The sequence below is a fragment of the Rana temporaria genome, chromosome 2, assembly GCF_905171775.1.
Source record: "Rana temporaria chromosome 2, aRanTem1.1, whole genome shotgun sequence".
Classification (NCBI taxonomy): domain Eukaryota; kingdom Metazoa; phylum Chordata; class Amphibia; order Anura; family Ranidae; genus Rana; species Rana temporaria.
Window position 1 is genome coordinate 254,720,177 of NC_053490.1, and position 26,560 is coordinate 254,746,736.

Below are 26,560 nucleotides of genomic sequence, written 5' to 3' on the forward strand. Positions count from 1 at the left end.
GTGCCTTACCAGCCAGTGCCTTGCGATTTGTCTGCTCTGCTGCCATTGTATCTGCAACCACCTGTGTTTGACCCTCGGCCTGTTCCTGGGCTTCTCTATTGCCTGATCCCAATCTGCAACCACCTGTGTTTGACCCTCGGCCTGTTCCTGGACTTCTCTATTGCCTGATCCCAATCTGCAACCACCTGTGTTTGACCCTCGGCCTGTTCCTGGACTTCTCTATTGCCTGATCCCAATCTGCAACCACATGTGTTTGACCCTTGGCCTGTTCCTGGACTTCTCTATTGCCTGATCCCAATCTGCAACCACCTGTGTTTGACCCTCGGCCTGTTCCTGGACTACTCTACTGTCTGTATACCTGTTCTGTCACTGCTATAGCAATTGGCCTCTAAGCCTGACTCCAGACCGTGACAAATATTTCACAGCAGGGCCCATTCCTGTGCCCACCAAGAGTAACTGCGAGGGCTTACAGAGTTGTGGCACTAGCACCACCACCAACAAAGGCCCAATTTTAATGCCCCTGTTCAACAGGGGCATGTAATTACAATTCTTGATCTAATATTTCACAGCAGGGCCCATTCCTGTGCCAACCAAGAGTAACTGTGAGGGCTTACAGAGTTGTGGCACTAGCACCACCACCAACAAAGGCCCAATTTTTCTGCCCATGTTCAACAGGGGCATGTAATTACAATTCTTGATCTAATATTTTACAGCAGGTCCCATTCCTGTGCCCACTAAGAGTAACTGTGATAGGTTACAGAGTTGTGGCACCAGCGCCAGCACCAAAGGCCCAATTTTTCTACCACTGTTCAACAATGGCATGTAATTACAATTCTTGATATAATAGTTCACACAGCAGGGCGTCCCAGCGCCCACCAAGACTAACTGTGAGGGCTTACAGTGTTGTGGCAACACCAACACCTAGGGCCCAAATTTCTGCAGAGTATATACGGCAGGTCCCTACTTTCAAACATCCAACTTACAAACGACTCCTACTTGCAAACGGAAGGAGACAACAGGAAGTGAGAGGAAATCTACCCCTGGGTAGGGAAATTTTCTTCTGTAAGAGGTGTCTCCTGTCCACTGATGCTTTATCACCAATCCTTGTTTCAGTAAAAACCCACATTTTTCAAAAAATCATTTGTCATTGGGACAGAAAGTGAGGTGCAATCTTCTGAACAGATGCGCACAGACAGCAAAATAAATGTTTACAGGGGTGATAATCCTTCTCTATGTTTTCAGAAAAGCTTAAAAATAGATTTTATGTCTGGAGCTACTTTTAAAAAAAGTACCAGTTCAAAATTACAAACAGATTCTACTAAACAACAAACCTACAGTCCCGGTCTTGTTTGCACCGCCTGTATAATGCTGTTTAAAGTATATACGGCCAAAGGTGCTTGTAATGACCTGGGGGGAGTGGGGGGAAACCCATGATATTTTTCTCAATGATTTTCATCCATATTGCAGGCACCAGACATTACATTAAAGCCGCAAGCAGTTTTAAATGACTTTTTTCTTATAGTAATCTCATTTTGTGCAGGGACAGTTCTAAACACGTGCCACCTCACAGGCATATTATAGACACCCAGCAGGTACGATATTTAAAGGAATTTTTCATATTTTGTTTTCACTTTAAACATCATTAAAATCACTGCTCCAGAAAAAAACGACTGTTTTTAAAACTTTTTTTTTCCATTGATACATGTTCCCTGGGGCAAGACCTGGGTTGGTTCTTAAACCCGTTTTTCGACAATAACTTGCATATTAGGCTTTAAAATGAGCACTTTTGAATTTCGAACGTTCGAGTCCCATTGACGTCAATGGGGTTCTAAATGTTCACGCAAACGTTCGGTCCGTTCAAAGGTTCTGGTGCGAACCGAACGGGGGGGGGGGATGTTCGGCTCATCCCTATCCATTACTACCTTGGCTCAGGATATTAAAGGAAGCTGGCCATTATTAAATTCAGATGAGGATGGCAGTGGATTTTCTGCATAGCACTGGAGACAAGATAAGCATTGTGGCAATGGCTGCAATTTTTAATTTTAAAGCCTCTGGATATAATATTTAAAACAATAAATAAATACATTGACTTTACGGTAAATCACATTTTTTTTATTATAATATCAAGATAAAAAAGGTTGGCACAAATTATCAATAATTAGTAAATGCCGATTAGCATCGCCGGGTGATGAAGAGGATCCCATAGGGGCACCCACTCCCCCATGGCGGAAGAGCCCGGTCCGAGGGGCTAACAAGGAGCCACACAAGATTAACACCCTCCAGGGAACGGGAGAATCAGAACCTGCAATGAATCCCCAATCAATGACCATATATAGAGTGTAAAGGTTATGGGTATATTGGCTCTTGGCACATTAACATGGATTATTAGAAGTATATGGACCAACTGCTATCATAATGTCTCATCAGGTACCAAAAGTCCCAGAAGTATAGTTAACTTCTAGGGGTATGGGTAATAAGGTATGTTAGTATGCAATGTAAGATGAAGTGTAATTGTAGTAGATTAAGGTGCATGCTTGAATTAAAAGAGTGTTGGGATTGGTGAAGGTTGTGTGAGTGAAATATATATGTGATAGAGCAAGCCCAGCAGGGACAGTGAAGTGTTGGTGATCAAATTGGAGTGATAAGGTGTTGTGTGTAATGCTGAAGGTGATCAAATGAGAGAAAAACAAATATATATATATATATATATATATATAATATAAAATAAAAATGAAATAAAAATAATATGTGAAAATGAGAAAAGGTGTGCATGTGTGTTGTGTGTATGTGTTTTGATTTTACCCGCAGGATATAAGCTGTGGTGTTGAAGCAATGTAAAAACAAGTGTGTGTGTCTGCAAAAGGGTGTTAAAGCGGAGTTCCGGACACAATTTCACTTTTTAAATATAAATACTCCTGTAATACACAAGCTTAATGTATTCTAGTAAAGTTAGTCTGTAAAATAAGGTCCGTTTTGTTAGGTTGTTACAGCATTTAGACACTTTATAAAATAGAAATTGACTGGGGCCATCTTAAGTGTGGGCATCATGAAGCCAGACTGTATGACTTCCTGGATTTCAGCCTTGCAGATCTCGCACATGCTCAGTGCTGCACAAGCAGTGTAATAGGTTTCAGATCAGGTTTCAGCACCTGTACTGTCCAAGTCACATGATTCTTCGAGACTGGGGAGTGAACAGACTCCTGGAAAGTTACACCCACTACATTCCCAGGAGTCTGTGCGGTGTAGGTTAGGAAGCTTAAGACCTAGGTGCAGGAAGAGGGAAGATTAACTATTCTGCCTAGCAACAACACTTTGAAGGCATCTAAAAATGTATTTATTTTTCTTAAAGGACTAATGACATTTTTTTAAAACTACTGATGTAATGTTATATTTATGGGTGGAACTCCACTTTAAAGTGTGAGTGAATGAACCTAATTAGTGAAAGTTAAACGAGTATCAAAAGAGTTGAATCATAGGGATATATGTGTAATATAGACATTTACCTCGTATTATGTTGGTTAATATATATTGAAATATAGGTTTAACTGCGGTCAGGCAGAAAAGTTCGTAACTGGAAACCAGGAGAGGATATGTGCAGTGTGGTCCATAGGGTCTGCAAACGATCATGGTGTGATCTGCAAGCAGCTGGTCATTGATATATACCAAAGGCAATTAAGGTAGACAGATGCAGGTGGTGCCTCCTTCCCCCCTCTCCCTGGCGAATGGGTGTCCAGGCCGCTTGGGGGCGGTCTCCAAGTGACTCCCTCGGCGTCCTGGAAGGCGAAGTCGCCCCGGCCATTGCCGTCATCTCCGCAGCAAAACGCATGATGTCATGGCGTTGCGTGCATACCGAGATTCTCCCATTCCCTGGAGGGTGTCAATCTTGTGTGGCTCCTTTTAAGCCCCTCGGACCGGGCTCTTCCGCCGTGGGGGAGTGGGTGCCCCTACGGGATCCTCTTTATCACCCGGCGATTCACAACCCATCTGGCCATGGGACCATCCTCTCCACTTCAGCGGTAAATATCTCATCATGTTAGACCCCAAATGGGACTTATGATGATGTTTTCCTATATTTGAAACTATGTAATGTGTTTTATAGAGCTAATTTCCCCCTGATGATGACCGCTACAGAGGTCGAAACGCGTCGGGGATTCCACCAGGTTCAGCAATCTGATGTGTAACAATGTGCACAGTATTGTGTAAACTTGAATATAAGTTACATTGTGGATTATGTATTTTACCTATTGGCCAGCTTTTTAAATGTTGTAACTTCATTCAATGTGATACCTGTACAATTTCAATAAATGTACCCCTTTTTGCTATCCACTTGCTAATTTTTCAACTATATTACACTGCTGTCCAAAGCCCCACTGGGGAACCTTCCCATTCTTGTTTTAGCACATATCCCTTTAACCCCTTGATCACTCATATTTTCTACCTTGTCCTCCTTTCCCCTCCTCTCCCCCCTCCCTCCTCCATCTACAGAACATAATAAAAACTTAGTGCAGACCTGAGATCAGAGCGTCCCTGCTCCCCCCTCCCCCTCCTCGTGTGTGTACAGAAGGAGAAGGAGGGGAGGAGCTTTGATACGCTGACACTCTGCTCTGCTGAATAAAGCTGCTGTCAGTGTCAGGCAGAGGGGAGACATATCACTCCCGGTGCAGTTCAGGTGAAAGATGTGTCCGGGTCTGGTGCAGTAGTAAACCCGAACACATCATTCAAAAACCGGACTGTCCGGGAGAAAACCATACAGGTGGCAACCCTAGAATAGAGGCAATTACCAGATAAGGTGATAAACCTAAATCAGAACTAAAGCCATTGATTTAAAGTATAATTAGTGGCAAAACTTTTTTTAGCTTTGGATAAAGTAGAGAGGGATAAGAACACATGTTAGTTTTCATAGCTGTCTGCACACCCGTTAAGGAGATTCACCCTCTCTATTTGTCCTGTTTACCTTTACCATCGAAAGTGAAAGTAAAAGAAAATCCTACATTTTTTCCACAAAAGTTAAAGAAGGGAAATCTTCCAATGGGGACTGATGACCTAGGGCTCCACAAGAAATTCCCTTAATTTGCAGGGATTTCCCCTCACTTCCTGTTTGTCTATTGGATGGGAAGTGAAGACAAATCGCCACAATGGGAAATCTCCACAATGGGACAAAGATGGCAAAAAAATTGACATGGCAGGGGCGTCGGGGGGTGGGGGCTGGGGAGGCTGGAGCCCGAATTTTTTCCCGAAAAGCCCCGGGTGTCAGAAATGCACCGTCCAATTGTTAGCCCCGCCACTGAGCAGGGACCGATATGATACCGAGCACCGCGGAGTGTGGCCGAGTGATGTAGCAGGTCCCGCCTTCTGGAGCCACAGGTCCATTTCCGGGGCTGCGGGACATGTGACGTTCATCATGTGCTGCAGGCTCCAGAAGGCGGGAATTACAATGCCACTGAGCCACATCACTGTGAGATATTCTCCGGTGGGCGGCTCTCCTCTCCTCCGCTGCCTGCCTGCCTGCCTGCTGTGACACATGATAGGCACACACCGCACATGAAGCCTGTCTCCTCATCAGGTAGGTGGAGGTCACTGTATGTATGTCAGGTAGGTGAGGTCAGTGTATGTATGTCAGGTAGGTGAGTGTATGTATGTCAGGTAGGTGAGGTCAGTGTATGTATCACATGTAGGTGATTTCAGGTAGGTCAGTGTAATGGTCAATGTGTTAGGTAGGTGAGGTTAGTGGTCATCATTGATGCGCACTGGTAAGCCAGGCAGCAAGTGAGCTTACCCCTGCCACACAACCCCACTTCCCAGCCAAAAAGCCAAAAAAACCTGCGCCACGACCACCTCGGACCCTCCCCCCGGTGCCGGCCTCAGACTTCGGGCTGAAGCCCCTGGTCTTTTTGACACCTAGCAACGCCCCTGTGACAGGGGTTAAAACCCTCCCCTGCTCTATCCAAAATTAAAAGAAAAGTTTTGCCCATAGTTCTATTAACAGTTTCAAAAACACTTGTAAAGCCTGAAGGTTTCTTACCTTAATGCATTCTATACGTGAAGATAAAAATCCTTCTGTGTGCTGAAATCCCCAGAGCCCCCCCTAATACTCATATTAAATCCCTCCTAAACCAATGATGTACACAAGAGCATCAGCTGTCCTGGGACTCCCTCTCCCCATTGGCTGGCACAGCAGCAGAAGCCATTGGCTTCCACTGCTGTCAATCGCAACCAGTGAGCCAATGAGAAGAGAGTGGGGGCAGTGTCGAACCACGGCTCTATGTGTTCTTTAGATGCATATAGCAGGGCTTGGGAGAAAGCAAGCACCAAGTGGCTTGCTATGGGGGCACTGGGGAGGAACCAGGAGGGCCAGTGGGGCACCCGAGAAGAAGAGGATCAGGGCTTCTCTGTGCAACACCACTACACAGACAAGGTAAGTATGGCATGTTTGTTTTTTGCTTTTTAAAAAGCCAAACCTTTAAAACTACTTTAAAATTTCAGCCTGTGGTGGGAATATATCTGTCACATTGGTTGTGCTCTCAACCAAACTGTCAAACCATCAAATGGCAGATGTCATAACTAGTAGCGTGTGCAGCATCATGGCAGTTGAAGATCAAACAAGAAGGCCAAGATGGTGGCTTCCTTTAAGTTCCCCTTTAAGATGTATGATTTCAATATTCATAAGGTAATAAGACATATATACATTTTTTTTCAGGTTAACGCAAAAATATGTGATGATCTTTTTACCCGCTCTACCTGTAAGTACACCCTGTCTTCTGTGTCTAGGACCTATTTTTATACACTCACACTTTCTGATGAATTTATTTCAAGTGATACTGTTGTAATTGCTTTTTTTTAACCTCTATGTTACCAGTGGTAGGGTGGGTTGCCAAAATAACCGTTAAACAGGTAATAAGGGAGCAGTAAAAGGAATAAAAGATGGAGGGGTAGCAGAAAATAAGAGGAAGAATGAGAAGGAACTTAAAATCCTTTTACCACTCATATGTTAAAAGACTCAAGTTTTGCTGAATATGTAATCTTCAATTATCAGTAGGTAGATTAACCACTTGACTACTGGGCACTTAAACCCACTTAATAACCAGACCAATTTTCAGCTTTCGGTGCTCTCACATTTTGAATGACAATTACTCAGTCATACAACACTGTACCCAAATGAAATTTTCCTCCTTTTTTTCACACAAATAGAGATTTCTTTTGGTGGTATTTAATCACTGTTGGGTTTTTTATTTTTTGCGCTATAAGAGAAAAAAGACTGAAAATTCTGTAAAAAAATATTTTTCTTTGTTTCTGTTATAAAAAATAGCAAATTAGTGTTTTTTCTTTATACATTTTGGACAAAATGTATACTGCTACATATCTTTGGTAAAAATAAGTACAAATTGGTGGATATTATTTGGTCTTTGTGAAAGTTTTAGAGTCCAAAAACTATGGTGCCAATATCTGAAAATTGATCACACCTGAAGTACTGATGGCCTATCTAATTTCTTGTGATACTAACATTCCAGAAAAGTACAAATACCCCCCAAATGACCCCTTTTTGGAAGGAAGACATTCCAATTTATTTAGAAAGAGGCATGATACGTTTTTTGATGTTGACATTTTTCCCACAATTATTTGAAAAATCAAGATTTTTTTTATTTACCCACAACATTTTCATATTAGCAGGTTATTTCTCACACACAGCATATGCATACCACAAATTGCACACCAAAACACATTCTGCTATTACTCCCGAGTATGGCGATACCACATATGTGAGACTTTTACACAGAGTGGCCACATACAGAGACCCAACATGCAGGGAGCACCTTCAGGCCACATACAGAGACCCAACATGCAGGGAGCACCTTCAGGCATTCTGGACACCCAGGCCAATCCTGATATTTCTCTCCTACATGTAAAAATCATAATTTATTTGCTAGAAAATGGCATAGAACCCCAAAACATTACATTTACTGGTTATATGTTTTTAGTTGCAGAGAAGGTCTAGGGCCAACATTATTGCTCTCGCTCTAACGTTTGTGCTTAAAAATAAAACAAATCAGTAAAGTTAGCCCAATGTTTTTGCATAATGTTAAAGATAAAGTTACGCCGAGTAAATAGATACCCAACATATCACCCTTCAAAATTGCACACACTCGTGCAATGGCGCCAAACTTCGCTACTTAAAAATACCCATAGGCGACGCTTTAAATATTTTTACTGGTTATATGTTTTTAGTTGCAGAGAAGGTCTAGGGCCAACATTATTGCTCTCGCTCTAACGTTCACAGAGATACCTCACATGTGTGGTTTGAACACCGGTTTCATATGTGGCCAGGACTTGCGTATGCATTCGCTTCTGCATGCGAACACACGGGGACAGGGGCGTTTTAAAAAATGTATATATTTTATTGTTCATTTTACTTTATTTATTTTACTTTGACACGTTTTTCCGCAAAAAATAAAAAAAATTGATCACTTTTATTCCTATTACGAGGAAACATCCCTTGTAATAGGAATATGGCATGACAGGTCCTCTTTACAGTGAGATGTGGGGTCAATAAGACCCCACATCTCACCTCTAGGCTGGGAAGCCTGCAATAATAAACAATCCTGGCTTTGATCATAGCGTTAAGTCGGTAGAAGCAGGAGGGGGGTTGGCATATTGCGGGGTATTGCAGGGTATTGCAGGGTATTGCGGGGTATTGCAGAGTATTGGGCGGGGTATTGCAGTGTATTGGCGTGGTATAGCAGAGTTTTGGCAGGGTATTGCAGAGTTTTGGCAGGGTATTGCAGAGTTTTGGCAGGGTATTGCAGAGTTTTGGCAAGGTATTGCAGAGTATTGGCAGGGTATTGCAGAGTATTGCGGGGTATTGCACAGTGTGGGGCAGAGTATTGCAGGGTATTGTGTATTGCACAGTTTGGGCAGAGGATGGCTGATTGATCATGGAGGGATGGATGGATCTGTGACTGCAATTGTCACAGATCCAGCCCACAGCACTGCTGCTGCCTCCGCTCTCTGCCCTCTCCTCTCACACTGTACCGATCGGTACAGAGAGGGGAGGGAGGAACCGGCGTCATCACATGACACCGGTTTGTTTACAAGTGATCGCTCCGTCATTGGATGGAGCGATCACGTGGTAAACCCGCCGCTATCAGTGGCGATTTACCGTGATCCGTGAGGCCCTGAGGTCCAGAGGACCCGGCGGTCATGGACACTCCTGTGTGTGCGCTCCAGGGGGCGCGCGGGAGCACGATTCTGGGAGAACGTCAATGTACGCCCTCCCAGAGTTAAGCAACGCCCTGTACCGGCTATGGGCCGGTTGCCAAGTAGTTAAAGCGGAGGTCCTACTTAAAACAAAAAATTAAAAGCCAGCAACTACAAATACAGCAGCTGCTGACTTTGAATATATGGACACTTACCAGTCCATGGTGCCCGCGATGTCGGCAGACGAAGCCGAGCAATCGCTCAGCTCTTGGCTGCCCCGCCGCCATCCTCGGTAAGGGAATCAGGAAATTAAGCGTTGCCGCTTCAGTTGCTGGTTCCCTACTGCGCATGCGAGAGTCGCGCTGCACTTCTTCACTGGTCCCCGCTGTGTTCTGGGAGCTGTGTGTCCCCAAAAGACATCGGGGGTACAGAGTAGGCGCCGGAAGTGGCGTAGATCACCGAGGTGATCTATGCCAGGAAGTGGGAGCTAATACCTGTATTAGACAGGTATTTGCTCCTCCCTCCCCCCTGAAAGGTGCCAAATGTGACACCGGAGGGGGGGAGGGTTCCAAAAAGTGGAAGTTCCATTTTTGGGTGGAACTCCACTTTAAATGGGGGCACGATATTCTCACGGTTCCATAGTTACATTGGTCCAGATAGATAAATGCAAGTATGAATATTCCATACATTTCTGATCTTTGTGAAAGCTGGCAGTCACTGCAGTAGCCACCACTACTCAATATCCCATCACCATGGTCAGGGGACAGAGATTTCCTATTTACTCAAATGATCAGATTATGCTGGGATTTATAGCATTAAGCAGTTACAAAACATACAAAACACAGGGCTCCCAGCTTTACCCTGTGCAGTCTCATAGTAAATTGGAGCATCCTTTCTACCACTGTAACTTAGCATGTTTTTTACAACTAGTTATGGGTGCCTGGTGGAGGAACAGCCTACAACCCTGGTTAAGCAATACATATGGAAAAGTGGTCTAATTCAGAAAGAGACACATTCTCATTTGGTATCCAGGTGCTCATTTTCCTCCAAATTTTAAATAGTTTGAGAAACCCTCAGTTTAAATATTTTGGACAATATGGGGCAATGCTTCAGTTCACAGAAGTGTTAGCAACATTGGGGCACTTTAACACAGGCAGCACTGCTGCTGGGACTTCAAAAAGGCTAACAATAACCTTCTTATTTGCTTCATTTTGCATGGTGCTTTGTTTTATCTGCTTTATAAAAGTATATAAAAATACCTGTTGATCTAGCCATAAACCTAGTGAGTTGACTATTTCCTGTACACTCTTCCTCTGACTGTTATCAGCAACATAGCTCCCAACTGTCCATGATTTTGAGAGACTGTTCCTGATGTCCCTCATTCCTCCTCATTTGTCCCTCATTTTGGTCTGATCTAAATAGTTGTTTATAAAATGCACTTTTTTATCTTTCAAAAAGTGTTTCCCAGTGCTAAACCTTTCATCCAATTTCTAAATTGCTGCATTTGTAAATTTTAAAAGGCACTATAAAGGAATAGTAGTGGTAAAAAAAAACCTTGCGGATTTAATTAACCTTTTTTGGGTTAATTCTCCTTTAAGGTGGTGTGACAGGGGGCGTGTCTATCTACACTTGCTAGTAGGTGTCCCTCATTCCCATCTCAAAATGTAGGGAGGTATGCAGTAATCATTGTTCCCAGCTTCCTGTTTGAATCAAAGAACAACTCCCACATATGGAGATGAGGAGGGGGGGGGGGGGTGTTCTGTGATCCTGCTTCGCTACAAAATTAGACCAGTAAATTAATGTTGCTAGCCTAGGACCCAAAGTATGTTACTTGTTGGTAAATACTATTTGCTTTTTTTTTTTTACCTTATTCTGACCAAATTGCTTTTCTTGTTTGTCTGGCTCTTTGACAGGAAGTAGGAGAAATGTCCTTAGTGGAGGCACAAACAACAATAAAAACCCAAAAGGGGTTATCAACCTTCTCAATGTATATATATATAATTATTAAACCACATGATTAAATGTGGCAAAACCAAATGTAAATAAAATAAATAAATATAAAAAACATCAATTCACACAAATCACATCCCATGACAATTGCCAAGTGCAACACACTAAGGCCCAGATTCTGAAAGGACTTACTTACTTGCCTCTTTTTTTTTTTTGGCCGCTAGGTGTCGCCGACGTCGTTTTCCCCGTCGAGTATGTAAATTAGCTAGATATGCGAATTCCCGAATGTACGCGCGGCCGACGCAGTGAAGTTACGATGTTTACGTTAGGTTTGTGCGGCGTAAAGTTGCCCCTGCTATATGAGGGGCAACCAATGTTAAGTATAGCCGTCGTTCCTGCGTCGAAATTTAAAAATTTACGTCGTTTGTGTAAGTCGTCAATGAATGGGGCTGGACGCCATTTACGTTCACGTCGAAACCAATGACGTCCTTGCGACGTCATTTAGCGCAATGCACGTCGGGAAATTTTAGGGACGGCGCATGCGCATTAAGTTCGGCGCGGGAACGCGCTTAATTTAAATGCGATATACCCCCTACCCGCCTAATTTGAATTAGGTGGGCTTGCGCCAGGTGATTTATGCTACGCCGCCGCAACTTTACAGGCAAGTGATTTGTGAATCAAGCACTTGCCTGTAAAACTTGCGGCGGTGTAACGTAAATGACATACGTTACGCCACCGCAGAGATGCGGCGATCTATGAGAATCTGGCCCAAAATGATTATAAATTCCACCTAGCAGTGAAAAGTTCTGTATATAAAAAAACGGAAAGTTGAGTCCATTCGATATAAAAGTGACAACAGTCCAAAACTGTAAAGGAAATCTGGTCAATTAAAATGGAGAGTTCGACACAGGTGCAACCCTCTGGATAGAAGGACAGTAGTCAGAAACACCACCACCGATGATAGAAGGAGGCTTACCAGATATAAATAACTTAGAGAGTAGGGATGAGCCGAACACCCCCCGTTCGGTTCGCACCAGAACCTTCGAACGGACCGAATGTTCGCGCAAACATTTAGAACCCCATTGACGTCTATGGGACTCGAACGTTCAAATTCAAAAGTGCTCATTTTTTAAACAACTTTTCTACTTTTAAATTAAAGGACATTATAATTCATGGCAAAATATATAAAAAGAGTGGTACTACTGCGCTACCATATAAAAAACAAATTCAGAAAAAACCCAGCAAAAAATATCAAATGATAAGAGCTGCGTATAAAATATAAAATAGGTGAACAAAACCAAAAATTATATGAAATGAATAAGAGATAGCGCTAAAATCAACTAGTGCTAAGTGAATACAGTAAGTGTCAATAGTATTAATCAAAACAGTGAATAATGTTACTAGGAAACAACAACACTTATGAAAAATACACTCTATCTAATAGAATATCACAGTGAGTTCATAATGGGTTAAGCGGAGTAGACCCATATGCAGCCCTGCAGATAATCAGCTGGCGTCTCCTTCTCACTGCTTCTCATAGACAGAACCGACCTTCCCAAAGATCCAGCCAGAAAACTCCAATATGTAGCGAAGAGAAATAAAAAAGAGAGGACAAGCCTCCTAGTGCAATATTGTATAACAAGGAGGGTGGACAAGGGACTACACCGACGGTGTGTACACTCACAAATCCGCCGATTGACACAGGCTCGGAATCAAGTTGCCGCTCAGTGTGATGGTCTCCTCAATAGGATCGTAATCCCGTCACATAGGCTCCTCCCCCACTCGTTACGTCACTCGGCACGTGACTACAACTAAGTAGTATGTTGCTGATGGTAGCCGTTGTTACGTTGGTCCCAGCTCTCTGCAGGCCATTTACTAGGTCCCCCCCGTGTGGTTCTGGGATTTCTGCTCACCATTCTTGTGATCATTTTGACCCCATAGGGTGAGGTCTTGCGTGAAGCCCCAGATCGAGGGAGATTATCAGTGGTCTTGTATGTCTTCCATTTTCTACTTATTGCTCCCACAGTTGATTTCTTCACACCAATCTGCTTGCCTATTGCAGATTCAGTCTTCTCAGCCTGGTGCATGTCTACAATATTGTTTCTGGTATCCTTCGACAGCTCTTTGGTCTTCACCATAGTGGAGTTTGGAGGGTGACTGTTTGAGGTTGTGGACAGATATCTTTTATACTGCTAACAAGTTCAAACAGGTGCCATTAATATAGGTAATGAGTGGAGGACAGAGGAGACTCTTAAAGAAGAAGATACAGGTCTGCGAGAGCCAGAAATCTTGCTTGTTTGATATTGACCAAATACTTATTCTCCACCATAATTTGCAAATAAATTATTTCCAAATCAGACAATGTGATTGTCTGGATTTGTTTCTACATTATGTCTCTCATAGTTGAGGTATACCTATTGTTATGGGTTTTGGCTAAGATAATAATAATATATTTTAATATTTTCCAACAAAAATATGGGAAGTCCATTAAGCCTCAAATTTGAGATAAAACATTGAAATGAGATCTTTTCAGAAACAAAGTCATATTTGACCAAGTTCCCAATACATTAGCTATCTCTAACTTTTACAAGCTTGGTGAAAGTCTGAACAATGGAACCCATTTCCATCGATGCCACCAAAAATATCATTGGTACGAAACGGCACAGCGCCTAATGATATCATCCCCACTGCTGAAAGAATGTGCCGATATTTTGGCACCTGCCATCGCGCAGCTCATAAATCAGTCTTTCAAGGAGGGCATGGTGCCAACCTTGCTGAAACAAGGCATAATCAAACCAATCCTAAAAAAATCATCAGTAACCAGAAGTTACTTTACCACTCCTATGCAGATGACACACAACTGTATTTTCGCATCAGCAACAAAAAGGATCAGTATCTCGGACTAGAGAAATGACTTACTTTAATAGAAAACTGGATGTCGAAGAGTTATCTTAAACTCAACGGCTCAAAAACAGAACTTCTCCTGTTTCACGCCAATCGAAAGAATCATCCCACAACAACATGGACACCCCCGCCCATTTTGGGTAAAACCATCACCCCTAGAACCAAAGTCAAAAGTCTTGGAGCCATATTCGACACCGACATGACAATGGATGCACAAATAGGGTCAGTAGTCAGCGGATCGCACCATCTGCTACGCCTACTACGCAGACTCAGTCCGTTCATTCCAAAAGAAGATATAGTAGTCTTGGTGGGAATAATCATCAACTCCAGACTGGACTATGCAAATGCCCTCTATCTCGGACTCCCCAAATACCAAATCTCTCATCTGAAAGTCGTTCAAAATACGGCCACTCGATTAGTGAATCACAGAACAATGAAATGGCTTTCTCACCAAACAAGGTGTTTAAACTGGCTTCAAGTGAGTAGATATACCCATTGTGGTATTTCATGGACAAGAACGTTGACTTTAGCCATCCTAACAGAATGGACCATGTTGACCAGTGAAGAATCTCTAAGAAGAGGATATTTACACAGCTGAGCTATTAAACTGTCTTTATTAAGTCCAAGCTTCACAAACCAATGTACAAGTTTGCAGTATTAATACACATGGTATTAAAAGAATATATATCGACATGAAAAAAATAAAAAGTAATGTTCAGATGATCAACGACATCTTAGGATCGAGGGAAATATATCCGTTAAGTTAGAACTTTGTTCGAAGAAAGAATTATATGAGAAATTTGTTTTATAAATAGAAGTGCATTGAAGAAGCTAATCAACATTATGAAAGATATCACATTGTGATTATAAAAATGTGAATTAACCTGTAACACATATCCATCAAACACATATATTGAAATATATACCTATGCATGATTGGAAAGAATGTTGTTGGGAAATATGCGGTTATACAGGAATATAAATAAGCATATTATGTGGGATGCAAAGGTATACTAATTGTATTTTATGAAATGTAGAGTTGCCAGAATGGGTATGTGTATAGGTATATATAGATATATTTATGTATACATATATATATATATATATATATATATATATATATATATATATATATATATATATATATATATATAGATAGTTTCCCCAAAAATATAAATATTAACGAATGGATTATCTCACAATAAAGGTGAGACACCTAGTGGTTGGAAGTGATATTACTTGAGGTTCTCCAAGCCCAGAGAACAAGTTAATTATTAAGCCTTCGGCCAATAGAAACCAGACACGTCTTGACAAGAACGCCCATATGTGCCACAGGCCTATGAGTTAAGGACAGTTGTCAGATGGGCAGAACTGTGTATGATCTTTATGGTCCTATTGTTCTGATCAATATAAAATTAGAGAGTGAGAGAGCTAGAGAGGGAGGAGAAAAAGAGAATGAAAGAGGACCCCAAGGAAGACCCCATCAATAGGAGCGCCCCATGAGAGCAGGAATGAAGCAATGACTGAAGTATGATACAGGGAGGACTGACTCCGATGGGGAGGGGGCACACTTGCACTATGCATGAAGACTGCAACAATTTTAGCTCTGGTCACTTGCCAGTAGGAAATAGCCATTTTTGGAATTGGTAACTATGTCATTTTTGATTTTATCTGAAATCTATTGTTGTTCCCTAGAAATGTTGAAATATTGAAGTATTGAGTATCCTGTAGTTATGGTTTGTTCTCATTATCAATAACTGGTAATTTTTCCTTAAAGAGTACAATTTTTATTATATTTTATTTTTACATAGTTCCAATTTTATTGACAAAACAAACGTCCAATATATTTCACATTGTTAACCACTTACTTACCTGCAGAATAGTAACGGTCGGGCATGTGAAATAGACGCTTTTGTTTCATTGTCATTTACATAAAGTTATCTTGAGAACTTACCATGACACAAATGAAAGGTATTGCACGCCCATTTTGGGTGTTTTTTATTGATTTTCAAGTCGTTAATGTAACGCAACTGGTATTTTAATTTCATGTAAATATTCATAATTTGTCTACCAATAAATTAGCTATTTTGTATGATCATACGTCTCTGTGAATAAGTTTCATATTACAGACTATGTCATATAGATTGTCTTGTATTTAAAAATATCTTCATTATAAAAGAATTCAAAGTAAATTACTGTGTGGGTAAAAATGACCTTAAAAAAGCACAACACTATGATGACAATTACAGGCCTCTCTCATCTTTTTAAGTGGGAGAACTTGCACAATTGGTGGCTGACTAAATGCTTTTTTTGCCCCACTGTAAATGTGAGTGGAACTGACGTAATGCGGCCTCGCTTTCATAGCGAGGCTTGGTCTTTTTAGAACAAGTGAAGGATGCGGTGCGTGGTCTCTAATCATCCAGCCTTGTTTTCATAACGAGGCATGGATATTCCTATAGAGAGATCCTGACGTCCTATACACGCTAACAGAACCAATGCCATGCAGCCTCGCTTTCATAGCGAGGCTTGGCTAGCCTTTGCATATTTGGAACATGCAAAGGATGCTCGTTTTTGATTCTTGAGCATTATATGGAGATTTTTAGAACTGTAGGATTGTTGGCCACTTCCCTATGTTTATCCATTCATTGTTTTGGTCTCCCTATGTAAACTTTTTACACAGAATTGGGCTGGCCTGTCCCACTGCCATCACTTCTGGTTTAGAAACCAGAAGTGATGTCATGGTCTTTCCAATTGGGTTCATTTTGTTCTTAAATAGCGATGTAGGTGTAGGGGGTCCACACCCCAGATGATGAATTTTTAGCTGAAATGCGTCGGATGGACCCACGTATATACATCGCTCTTGTACCTTGATATGCCTATGATGATCATCTAATATGTGAGTGTTCATTTTATATATATTTTTTAATAAATCACGCTATACGTTTTTTTTTATATTATACGCATGGCATGAGGATACAGAGTCTCTGCCTCCAACAAGAGTACACGTTACATGCTGTATATTCCCCAATATATATATATATATATATATATAAGTCTTGGATTGTTTGTGCCGAGTTGTCGGTTGGATTCACGGCTAGCTGTGCCCATCGAGTTAACCGACCTTAAAAGCTGTTTATGACTTGGGTGGTATAATCCTCTCTAAGTCACTTATATCTGGTAAGCCTCCTCCATTCATCGGTGGTGGTGTTTCTGACTACTGTCCTTCTATCCAGAGGGTTGAACCTGTGTCGGACTCTCCATTTTAATTCACCAGATTTCCTTCACACTTTTGGACTGTTGTCACTTTTATATTGAATGGACTCAACTTTGCGTTTTTATATATACAGAACTTTTCACTGCTAGGTGGAATTTATAATCATTTAGTGTGTTGCACTTGGCAATTGTCACGGGGTGTGATTTGTGTGAATTTGTTTTTTTTATTTATTCTTTTATTTACATTTAGTTTCGCCACGTTTAATCACGTGGTTTAATAATTTTATTTATATACATTATTAAGCGCTACACTTTTTCCATATTCACTATTTTGCTCTTTGTCTATAGCCGTGTTGGCAGCTAATTTTTGTATTCACTTTTTGGACACAGCGCAATATTTTCATTTTTTATCAACCTTCTCCACTCTACTAAAAAGTCCCCCTTTAGATTGGTGACTCATGTTGATGGGTGTTCTCAAATGCATGCTTTAGAATAAACAAACACAGCATTTAACAAAGATAAACAAAATAAAGTAAACAGGGTCACTTATCCAGTGCTATAATCTAAATGAGGGTTAATTATTATTAATGAAAGTTGATGAAATTAGCAGCCACTATATTAGTATATTACAATATACTCCATAAGCCATAAAGTTAATTCCAAAAGAAAATCCTTAAGGCAAAGTAGCGCTTAGATGGCAATAGTGCAAGACAAGCAGTGAGACAAATTTGGTAAAGATCCTTGGGCGACATTTCATAGAAATTCATCAGGTGTATGGAGAATCCACCTTCACCGCACCATGTGTTTCCACTCTCACAGGAATTGCACTTACCAGAGATATGTTAAATAACATTTTGGATATGTTATACCCAAACAATATTAGGCAGTCATCATCCAGGTTATCTCAAAAGATTCACCAGGACCATGGATTGGTACATTCCAAATCACATAAATCTCACTCATGTAATCATAGGTATTTCCTCAGACCCAAACATAAAGGAAAACAATCTTCATAGTGTAACCCTGTTAAGATTTTTTTTATCAAGTCAAATCCCCCCTTAACCCTATGCACTTACAAACAGCAGTTAAAAATCAGCATTCAATAAAATATCACACTGTGTGCCATCAATTGATACTCTCTCACCACTTGAGAAGGTAAATTTGTCTGTAGTGATTCCCAGGAAGAGATAGAGTACTGTGGACTAGCGCAGCAAGCCGTGTGGTTACGCCTAGATGCGTTTTGTCATTACGTTTTTCTCAATAGGCGTGGCCGCACGGCACAGACTTGCAACTTTATAGATAATCGTCTTTTCAATCTTAATCCTTTTGATAATCAAGGACAGATCTCCAGCGACACTGACCACAGTCAATTCAAACTGGACAAGCACACATAGTGATCCGCATCATTACTCATTAGCATCTCAAAATTAATAATATAGTATATGGGGCCACACAGAGATAGGCTGTGTATGACCTGCTTTGCCTGCAGTTCAAACACACCTCAATAGAACTTGCATCAAAAGTGCACAGTGCAAAGCAGGTTAAACACCCTCTCTATACTGCCATGCGTACTGCTCAAATAAAGTCAATAGTCTACATTTGTCTATATTTATGGGACAGGAAGTGATGTGAAATCTTACCCAATAGGGCATGTTCACTATGTATTTGCTAAATTGTACTTTATATGCTCCTTATTTTCATTACAGGCAGTATTTCTTCAGCAACTGCAAATCAGATATTTACAAAATCAGGTAAAAGTCCTGCAAAGTTGAATCTACATTCCATGGATAACATATCATTTTCATTTGTAGGTATTTCCCCCTATTTAACATTTTTAATATATATGTGTGTTTATTTAGCATCAACATAAAGAGCAGAGCTTAGGCACTGGCATTTGCTTAATCTCTTGCCCTTATGCTTAGGATCCTTAACCACTTAAGGACCGCCTAACGCCGATATACGTCGGCAGAATGGCACGGCTGGGAACAGCCACGTACCTGTACATCGCCTTTAAGAAGCCCAGCCGTAGCTCCGTGACCGTGCCTGCGGGACCCGCGGACCCGATCGCCGCCGGTGTCCCGCGATCGGGTCCCAGGAGCTGAAGAACAGGGAGAGGTGTGTGTAAACGCACCTTCCCCGGTATTCTGTGTGGCATTGTCACTGATCGTCTGTTCCCTGCTATAGGGAACGACGATCATTGACATCACACCTACAGCCATACCCCCCTACAGTAAGAATCACTCCCTTAGGGCACACTTAACCCCTTATCGCCCCCTAGTGGTTAATCCCTTCACTGCCATTGTCATTTTCACAGTTATCAGTGCATTTTTATAGCACTTTTCGCTGTGAAAATGACAATGGTCCCAAAAATGTGTTAAAAGTGTCCGATGTGTCCGCCATAATGTCACGAAAAAAAATCGCTGATCGTGCCATTACTAGTAAAAAAAAAAGAATTAATAAAAATTCCATAAAACTATCCCCTATTTTGTAAACGCTATAACTTTTGCGCAAACCAATCAATAAATGCTTATTGCGATTTTTTTTTTACCAAGAATAAGTAGAAGAATACGTATCGGCCTAAACTGAGGAAAAAAAAGTTTTTTTATATATTTTTTGGGGATATTTATTATAGCAAAAAGTAAATAAGATTGCATTTTTTTTTAAATTGTCGCTCTATTTTTGTTTATAGCGCAAAAAATAAAAACCGCAGAGGTGATCAAATACCACCAAAAGAAAGCTCTATTTGTGGGGAAAAAAGGACCACGCAATTGTCAGTTAAATTGACGCAGCGCGGATTCGCAAAAAGGGGCAAGGTCCTTAACCTGCATAATGGTCCGGGTCTTAAGTGGTTAAACTCAACCATTAACAGTTAATGTCTTTGTAATTAAAAAAAAAAATGTTTTCCAATTATATTCCTTATTATAGTCTTTTTAACCATGCAAAAGCAAGGCACAAAACATGCAAATGCCTCAAAATACAATTGAAATGAATACAATTATTTAGGATTTAAAGATGAGGCCATTGCTATGATTTACATCTGCTTTGCCTTACTAATGAACCTAGAAACAGTCACATAGATGCACCAGAAGGTGTATTGCAAATTTCTTACAAAATCAAATAAGAATGCAGCAGCTTTACCTTAATGCTGTTTTTACACTGGGGCGGGTGGGCGTTGATGGTAAAACACTGCAAGTTTTAGCTGCGTTTTACCATCATTTTAGGGGCGCTATTCGGCCGTTAGCGGGGCACTTTTAACCCCTAGCACCTGAAGAAGAGGTTAAATTCTCCCATGTAGCGCCACTGCCTTAGCGCTTTGCAGGCACTTCGGCAGCGATGCCTATTCATTTCAATGGGCAGGAGCAGTGGAGGAGCAGTGTGTACACCGCTCCTTCACCGCTCCAAAGATGCTTGTAGGACTTTTTTTAACGTCCTACCAGCCCATTACCTCAGTGTGAAAGCACTCAGGCTTTCTCACTGAGACTGCAGGGGAGCCGTTTTTCAGGCGCTTTACAGGCGCTATTTTTAGCCAAGAAGCACCTGAGAAAATGCCACGGTGTGAAAGGGGTCTAATAGAAGATAGGTGGTGTACATAGCAATGTAATAATGTGATAATCAATCTCTGGTCTTACAACCTGCAGGTAGTATCAAATATTTACACAAAGCACTTTATGACTTTAAAAAAGCCTCCCCTGACTTTTATTTAATTACATTTATTTTCATGCAGAATGACGCAACCATACATTTTCCTTTTCTAGGGTATTATGTGGCCTCAGTTCTTTATTTGTTTAGCAGTAAACATTGTCAATGCTGTTGTCAATGCTATTTTCATACACGTCTTCAAGATGGGAGTAGTGTAAGTATGTCACATTTACTTATACAGATTTTGCACTCTCCAGTTTTAACATATCAACCCCAATGTGTATGTGTGTTCTGGACAATGCATACAGTATATTATGTATGTATGTATGTATGTATTATAAAGTGCACGTCTATATTAAATCAATATTTAGCACAATATTGGCATTTAAGCAAGCCACTTCTGCAGTGCAAAATGCAAAAATAAAGTACAGATAAGGGGGCAGATCCACAAAAGGATTACGCCGGCGTATTCCGTCGTATAGTTAAAGCTGCTGTTATGAGGCGTACTCAATGTTAAGTATGGCCGCCATTCCCACGTACAATTTTGAATTTTTTACGTCGTTTGCGTAAGTCGTTCGCGAATAGGGATTTGCGTAGAATGACGTCACCGTCGTGAGCATTGGCTTGTTCCGGGTTAATTTCGAGCATGCGCACTGGGATACCCCCATGGACGGCGCATGCGCAGTTAAAAAAAAACGTTGTTTACGTCGGGTCACGACGTATTAACATAAAACACGCCCCCATTACATCCATTTAAATTCCGCGCCCTTACGCCGCCAAAGATACACTACGCCGCCGTAACTTACGGCGCAAATTCTTTGTGGATTCGAAATAAAAAAAATAAGTTGCGGTGGCGTAGTGCCACACAAAATATTGACACTTTGTTCCCAATTTTAACATTTTCACTTAGGGGTGTACTCACTTTTGTTGCCAGCGGTTTAGACATTAATGGCTGTGTGTTGAGTTATTTTGAGGGGACAGCAAATTTACACTGCTATACAAGCTGTACACTCACTACTTTATATTGTAGCAAAGTGTAATCTCTTCAGGGTTGTTACATAAAAAGCTATAATAAAATATTTACAAACATGTGAGGGGTGTACTAACTTTTGTGAGATACTGTATATGGCTCTATCACTCTCCTTCATACCTCCATTAGTATTCCCTTTCAGTTTAGCAATAGGAAACAAAAGGAAACAAGACTTCCCATAGCATAAAAATGTCACCATTTATTTAAATGATGGCATATAAAATCACACTTACATTGAAAAATGCTATAATGTCACTATGAAATGTGCTCAGCTAACCCCCACCACCTAGGCTCCGTGACAGTAAGGCCCCGTACAGACGAGCGGACAGTCTGATGAAAACGGTCCGCCGGACCGTTTTCATCGGACATGTCCGCTTGGAGATTTCGGTCTGATGGCTGTACACACCATCAAACCGAAATCCGCGCGGACAGAGAACGCGGTGACGTAGACAACACCGACATTCTCTATCGTGCGAGTTCAATGCTTCCATGCATGCGTCGAATCAATTTGACGCATGCGCGGGATTTCTGTCCGCTGGTTAGACGTACTAACCAGCGGACATGTCCGCCGGACAGCTTCCCAGCGGACATGTTTCTTAGCATGCTAAGAAACATTTGTCCGCTGGAAATCTGTCCGCTAGCCTGTACACACGATCGGATCTGTCCGCTGACACTGGTCAGCGGACCAGTTTCAGTGGACATGTCCGGTCGTGTGTACGAGGCCTAAGACTTCTGCTTTGCATAATGATGTCAACATGGCCAGGCCCACTCAACGCAGTTTATCAGTAAAGACTTCATTAAGAGTACACACAAATGGCTTCCTGTCTAATTTTAGCCTCAATCTTGACCTTTCTTATCAAAATGTTAACCCTATCTATACAACAAGTCATCTATTTCAACCACCACATCATTAAACAATGATTCCAGCAACATATCAATAGAAATTCATTGCTCCAGCAACAGGGGATGACAATTCCAATCCCAGCAGATGAGGATTTAGGACAGGTGTTTGGCTGGCTGGCGAGTAAAGAACAGGGTCATCTGACCACTACACAGTCATTGTAGAATTAGGAGCCCAACTAATCATTGTTCAGAAGTATGCATTTTTCGAACGCTAGAGAACATACCAGTTCAGGTATTGTTCTTTATTCAGGTAGGACTACTTAGGATGACCAGACCAGTTCCATTCATCAGGATGTCAGACAACTTTGAGTTTACTCATAAGGTTTGACTTTAGAGATTTAGGCCATCTCTTTGTCCATTCTTTTGGAAAAATCGGAGGGAGGAAAACTTTATCCAGATTCATCGCCAGGGGCGGTGCCAGAAAGTAGCTTGATGAGAGAGAGAGAGAGAGAGAGAGAGAGAGAGAGAGAGAGAGAGAGAGAGAGACCTTCTGCCAGCATGAAGAGCACAAGCCTGTTTATGCAGTGTGCCATAATGGATGTTAGTGCAGCTCCAGAGAACAAGACCATCCAGGCTGGATTCTGACACTAGCAAGGCTTTGGTTAAAGATCTTCCATGGGACAGACAGAGCACCTGAATTCCTTTCAGCCATTCGGGTGATGAGTCTCAGGACCTGCTTCTGGGAGGAGAGTCAGTGGAACAATAGTGAATATTAATTCGCTATTGTTACTCTGAGCCTCTGGCTCTAATTACGTGGTTAAAAAAAATAATAATAAAAAAAGCCCCATTGGAATCCATGCGTCCAGTGCTCCACATGTAGATTAGGGGGCCGGATGCATGATAGTGGGGACAGGCCGCCACTGAATGTAATAGATTCCCCTAAGGGTAAACAGTTTTCATTTGTTGTAGGTAAAGGTTTCTTCGTTTTTTACCTTTAAAAATAACAAACATGATATACTTATCTGCTCTGTGAAATGGGTTTGCACAGAGCGGTCCCGATCCTCCTCTTCTTGGGTCCCTCTTCGGTGTTCCTGGCCCCTCCCTCTTGTCTATGGGGGCACCCAAGCCGAGCCGCAGCTTCATGCGTCAATTGAGACATAGAGCCGCCCCTCTCTCTACGGATTGGTTAACTGACTTGTTGGCAGCAGCGGGAGCCAGTGGAGCCGCTGCTGTGTCTCAGCCAATCAGGAGGGCAAGGCAATCATGCACATCGCTGGATAGAGATAGGGCTCAGGTAAGTATTAGCGGGGCTGAGGGAGGCTGCTGATTTTAATAAGATAAAAAAAAACTTCTGCCTTTACAACCACTTTAAGGCATATGCCACAGGCAAAGAATGTACCCTCAGAGACTTAAAGTGGTTGTAAAGCCTCAAGGTTTTTTACCTTAATGCATTCTATGCATTAACTTTTAAAATCCTTCTGCATCACTCTATGCATTAAGTCTTACATGAGCCCAAATCGATCCAGTGATGTGCACGAGCGCAGTGGCTCTAGCCACTGTCTCTCTCCTTATTTGATAGATTGATAGCAGCAGGAGCCATTGTCTGACAGGTGTCAATCAAATCCAGTGACACAGGAGCAGGGGACGGGGCCGTGTCCCGTTTTCTGTGCCAATGGACACAGCAGCGGGACTAGGGTGCGAGCCTACATGGGTCTCTCCAGGGATAGCAGCTTGTCGTGGGGGCACCCAATGACAAGGAGGGGCTTGGAGAGCCGACGGGGCACCCCAGAAGAAGAGGATCGGGGCTGCTCTGTGCAAAACTATTCCACAGAGCAGGTAAGTATAGGCATGTTTGTTATTTTTATAAAAAATAAATAAAAATGGGGGTTTACAAACCCTTTAATATCTTGCCATACAGAAGGAGTGGTGTACATGTGACAGTACCCACATGGACTGCAGCATGTAGGATGAATGAAAAGGCCACTCACAAAGAGGATCAGGGAGCATTTATGATATATATAATATTTCAGTGGAGTACAAAAAACATAATATCTGAAAACATTTTCAGTGTATCACAATAATAACAACAAAAACCTGGGGAATGCCCAGGGAAAAACCAAGCCTACTTACCGACCAGCTTGCAGAAAACCAATTAACCTGTCTAAAGTATGCGTTAAAAACAGGGGTTCAGTCCGCACGCATTTGCAAACGCATGCGTGAGCCACAGAGCCGCGCCAAGGCACCCTGCAATATCTGTGGTCCTAACACTAAACAATGAGCGTCCCCACAGTGGAGGCACATGCATTTTAATGGATAGACAGGGGCAGGTGAACTGAAGGGAAGCCACCCCTCCTTTAAAGGTACAAGAGCACACCAAACACCCAGCATATAGCACAATGGCTGCAAAGGTGTTGGTGCACTGATGGACCAATATAAACACCACAGGTGAAGCATAAACATGTCCACTGCCCCCGTCTATAGCTGGCCATAACAGTAAGTAGCATTGGAAGGCTAAAGCAGATAACAACAAAAACCTGGGGAATGCCCAGGGAAAAACCAAGCCTACTTACCGACCAGCTTGCAGAAAACCAATTAACCTGTCTAAAGTATGCGTTAAAAACAGGGGTTCAGTCCGCACGCATTTGCAAACGCATGCGTGAGCCACAGAGCCGCGCCAAGGCACCCTGCAATATCTGTGGTCCTAACACTAAACAATGAGCGTCCCCACAGTGGAGGCACATGCATTTTAATGGATAGACAGGGGCAGGTGAACTGAAGGGAAGCCACCCCTCCTTTAAAGGTACAAGAGCACACCAAACACCCAGCATATAGCACAATGGCTGCAAAGGTGTTGGTGCACTGATGGACCAATATAAACACCACAGGTGAAGCATAAACATGTCCACTGCCCCCGTCTATAGCTGGCCATAACAGTAAGTAGCATTGGAAGGCTAAAGCAGATAACAACAAAAACCTGGGGAATGCCCAGGGAAAAACCAAGCCTACTTACCGACCAGCTTGCAGAAAACCAATTAACCTGTCTAAAGTATGCGTTAAAAACAGGGGTTCAGTCCGCACGCATTTGCAAACGCATGCGTGAGCCACAGAGCCGCGCCAAGGCACCCTGCAATATCTGTGGTCCTAACACTAAACAATGAGCGTCCCCACAGTGGAGGCACATGCATTTTAATGGATAGACAGGGGCAGGTGAACTGAAGGGAAGCCACCCCTCCTTTAAAGGTACAAGAGCACACCAAACACCCAGCATATAGCACAATGGCTGCAAAGGTGTTGGTGCACTGATGGACCAATATAAACACCACAGGTGAAGCATAAACATGTCCACTGCCCCCGTCTATAGCTGGCCATAACAGTAAGTAGCATTGGAAGGCTAAAGCAGATAACAACAAAAACCTGGGGAATGCCCAGGGAAAAACCAAGCCTACTTACCGACCAGCTTGCAGAAAACCAATTAACCTGTCTAAAGTATGCGTTAAAAACAGGGGTTCAGTCCGCACGCATTTGCAAACGCATGCGTGAGCCACAGAGCCGCGCCAAGGCACCCTGCAATATCTGTGGTCCTAACACTAAACAATGAGCGTCCCCACAGTGGAGGCACATGCATTTTAATGGATAGACAGGGGCAGGTGAACTGAAGGGAAGCCACCCCTCCTTTAAAGGTACAAGAGCACACCAAACACCCAGCATATAGCACAATGGCTGCAAAGGTGTTGGTGCACTGATGGACCAATATAAACACCACAGGTGAAGCATAAACATGTCCACTGC

General features: G+C 42.2%; 1 protein-coding gene across 1 annotated transcript in view; it reads left to right on the forward strand.

Annotated features, from left to right (window-relative positions):
- LOC120926663 (multidrug and toxin extrusion protein 2-like) overlaps nucleotides 1-26,560 on the forward strand; it is a 243,587-nt gene that overhangs the window by 83,758 nt on the left and 133,269 nt on the right. Inside the window, exons 5-7 of the mRNA XM_040336787.1 lie at nucleotides 6,698-6,740; nucleotides 18,966-19,010; nucleotides 21,015-21,112. Coding sequence (XP_040192721.1) covers nucleotides 6,698-6,740; nucleotides 18,966-19,010; nucleotides 21,015-21,112 — 186 coding nt within the window. The remainder of the gene's footprint in view (nucleotides 1-6,697; nucleotides 6,741-18,965; nucleotides 19,011-21,014; nucleotides 21,113-26,560) is intronic.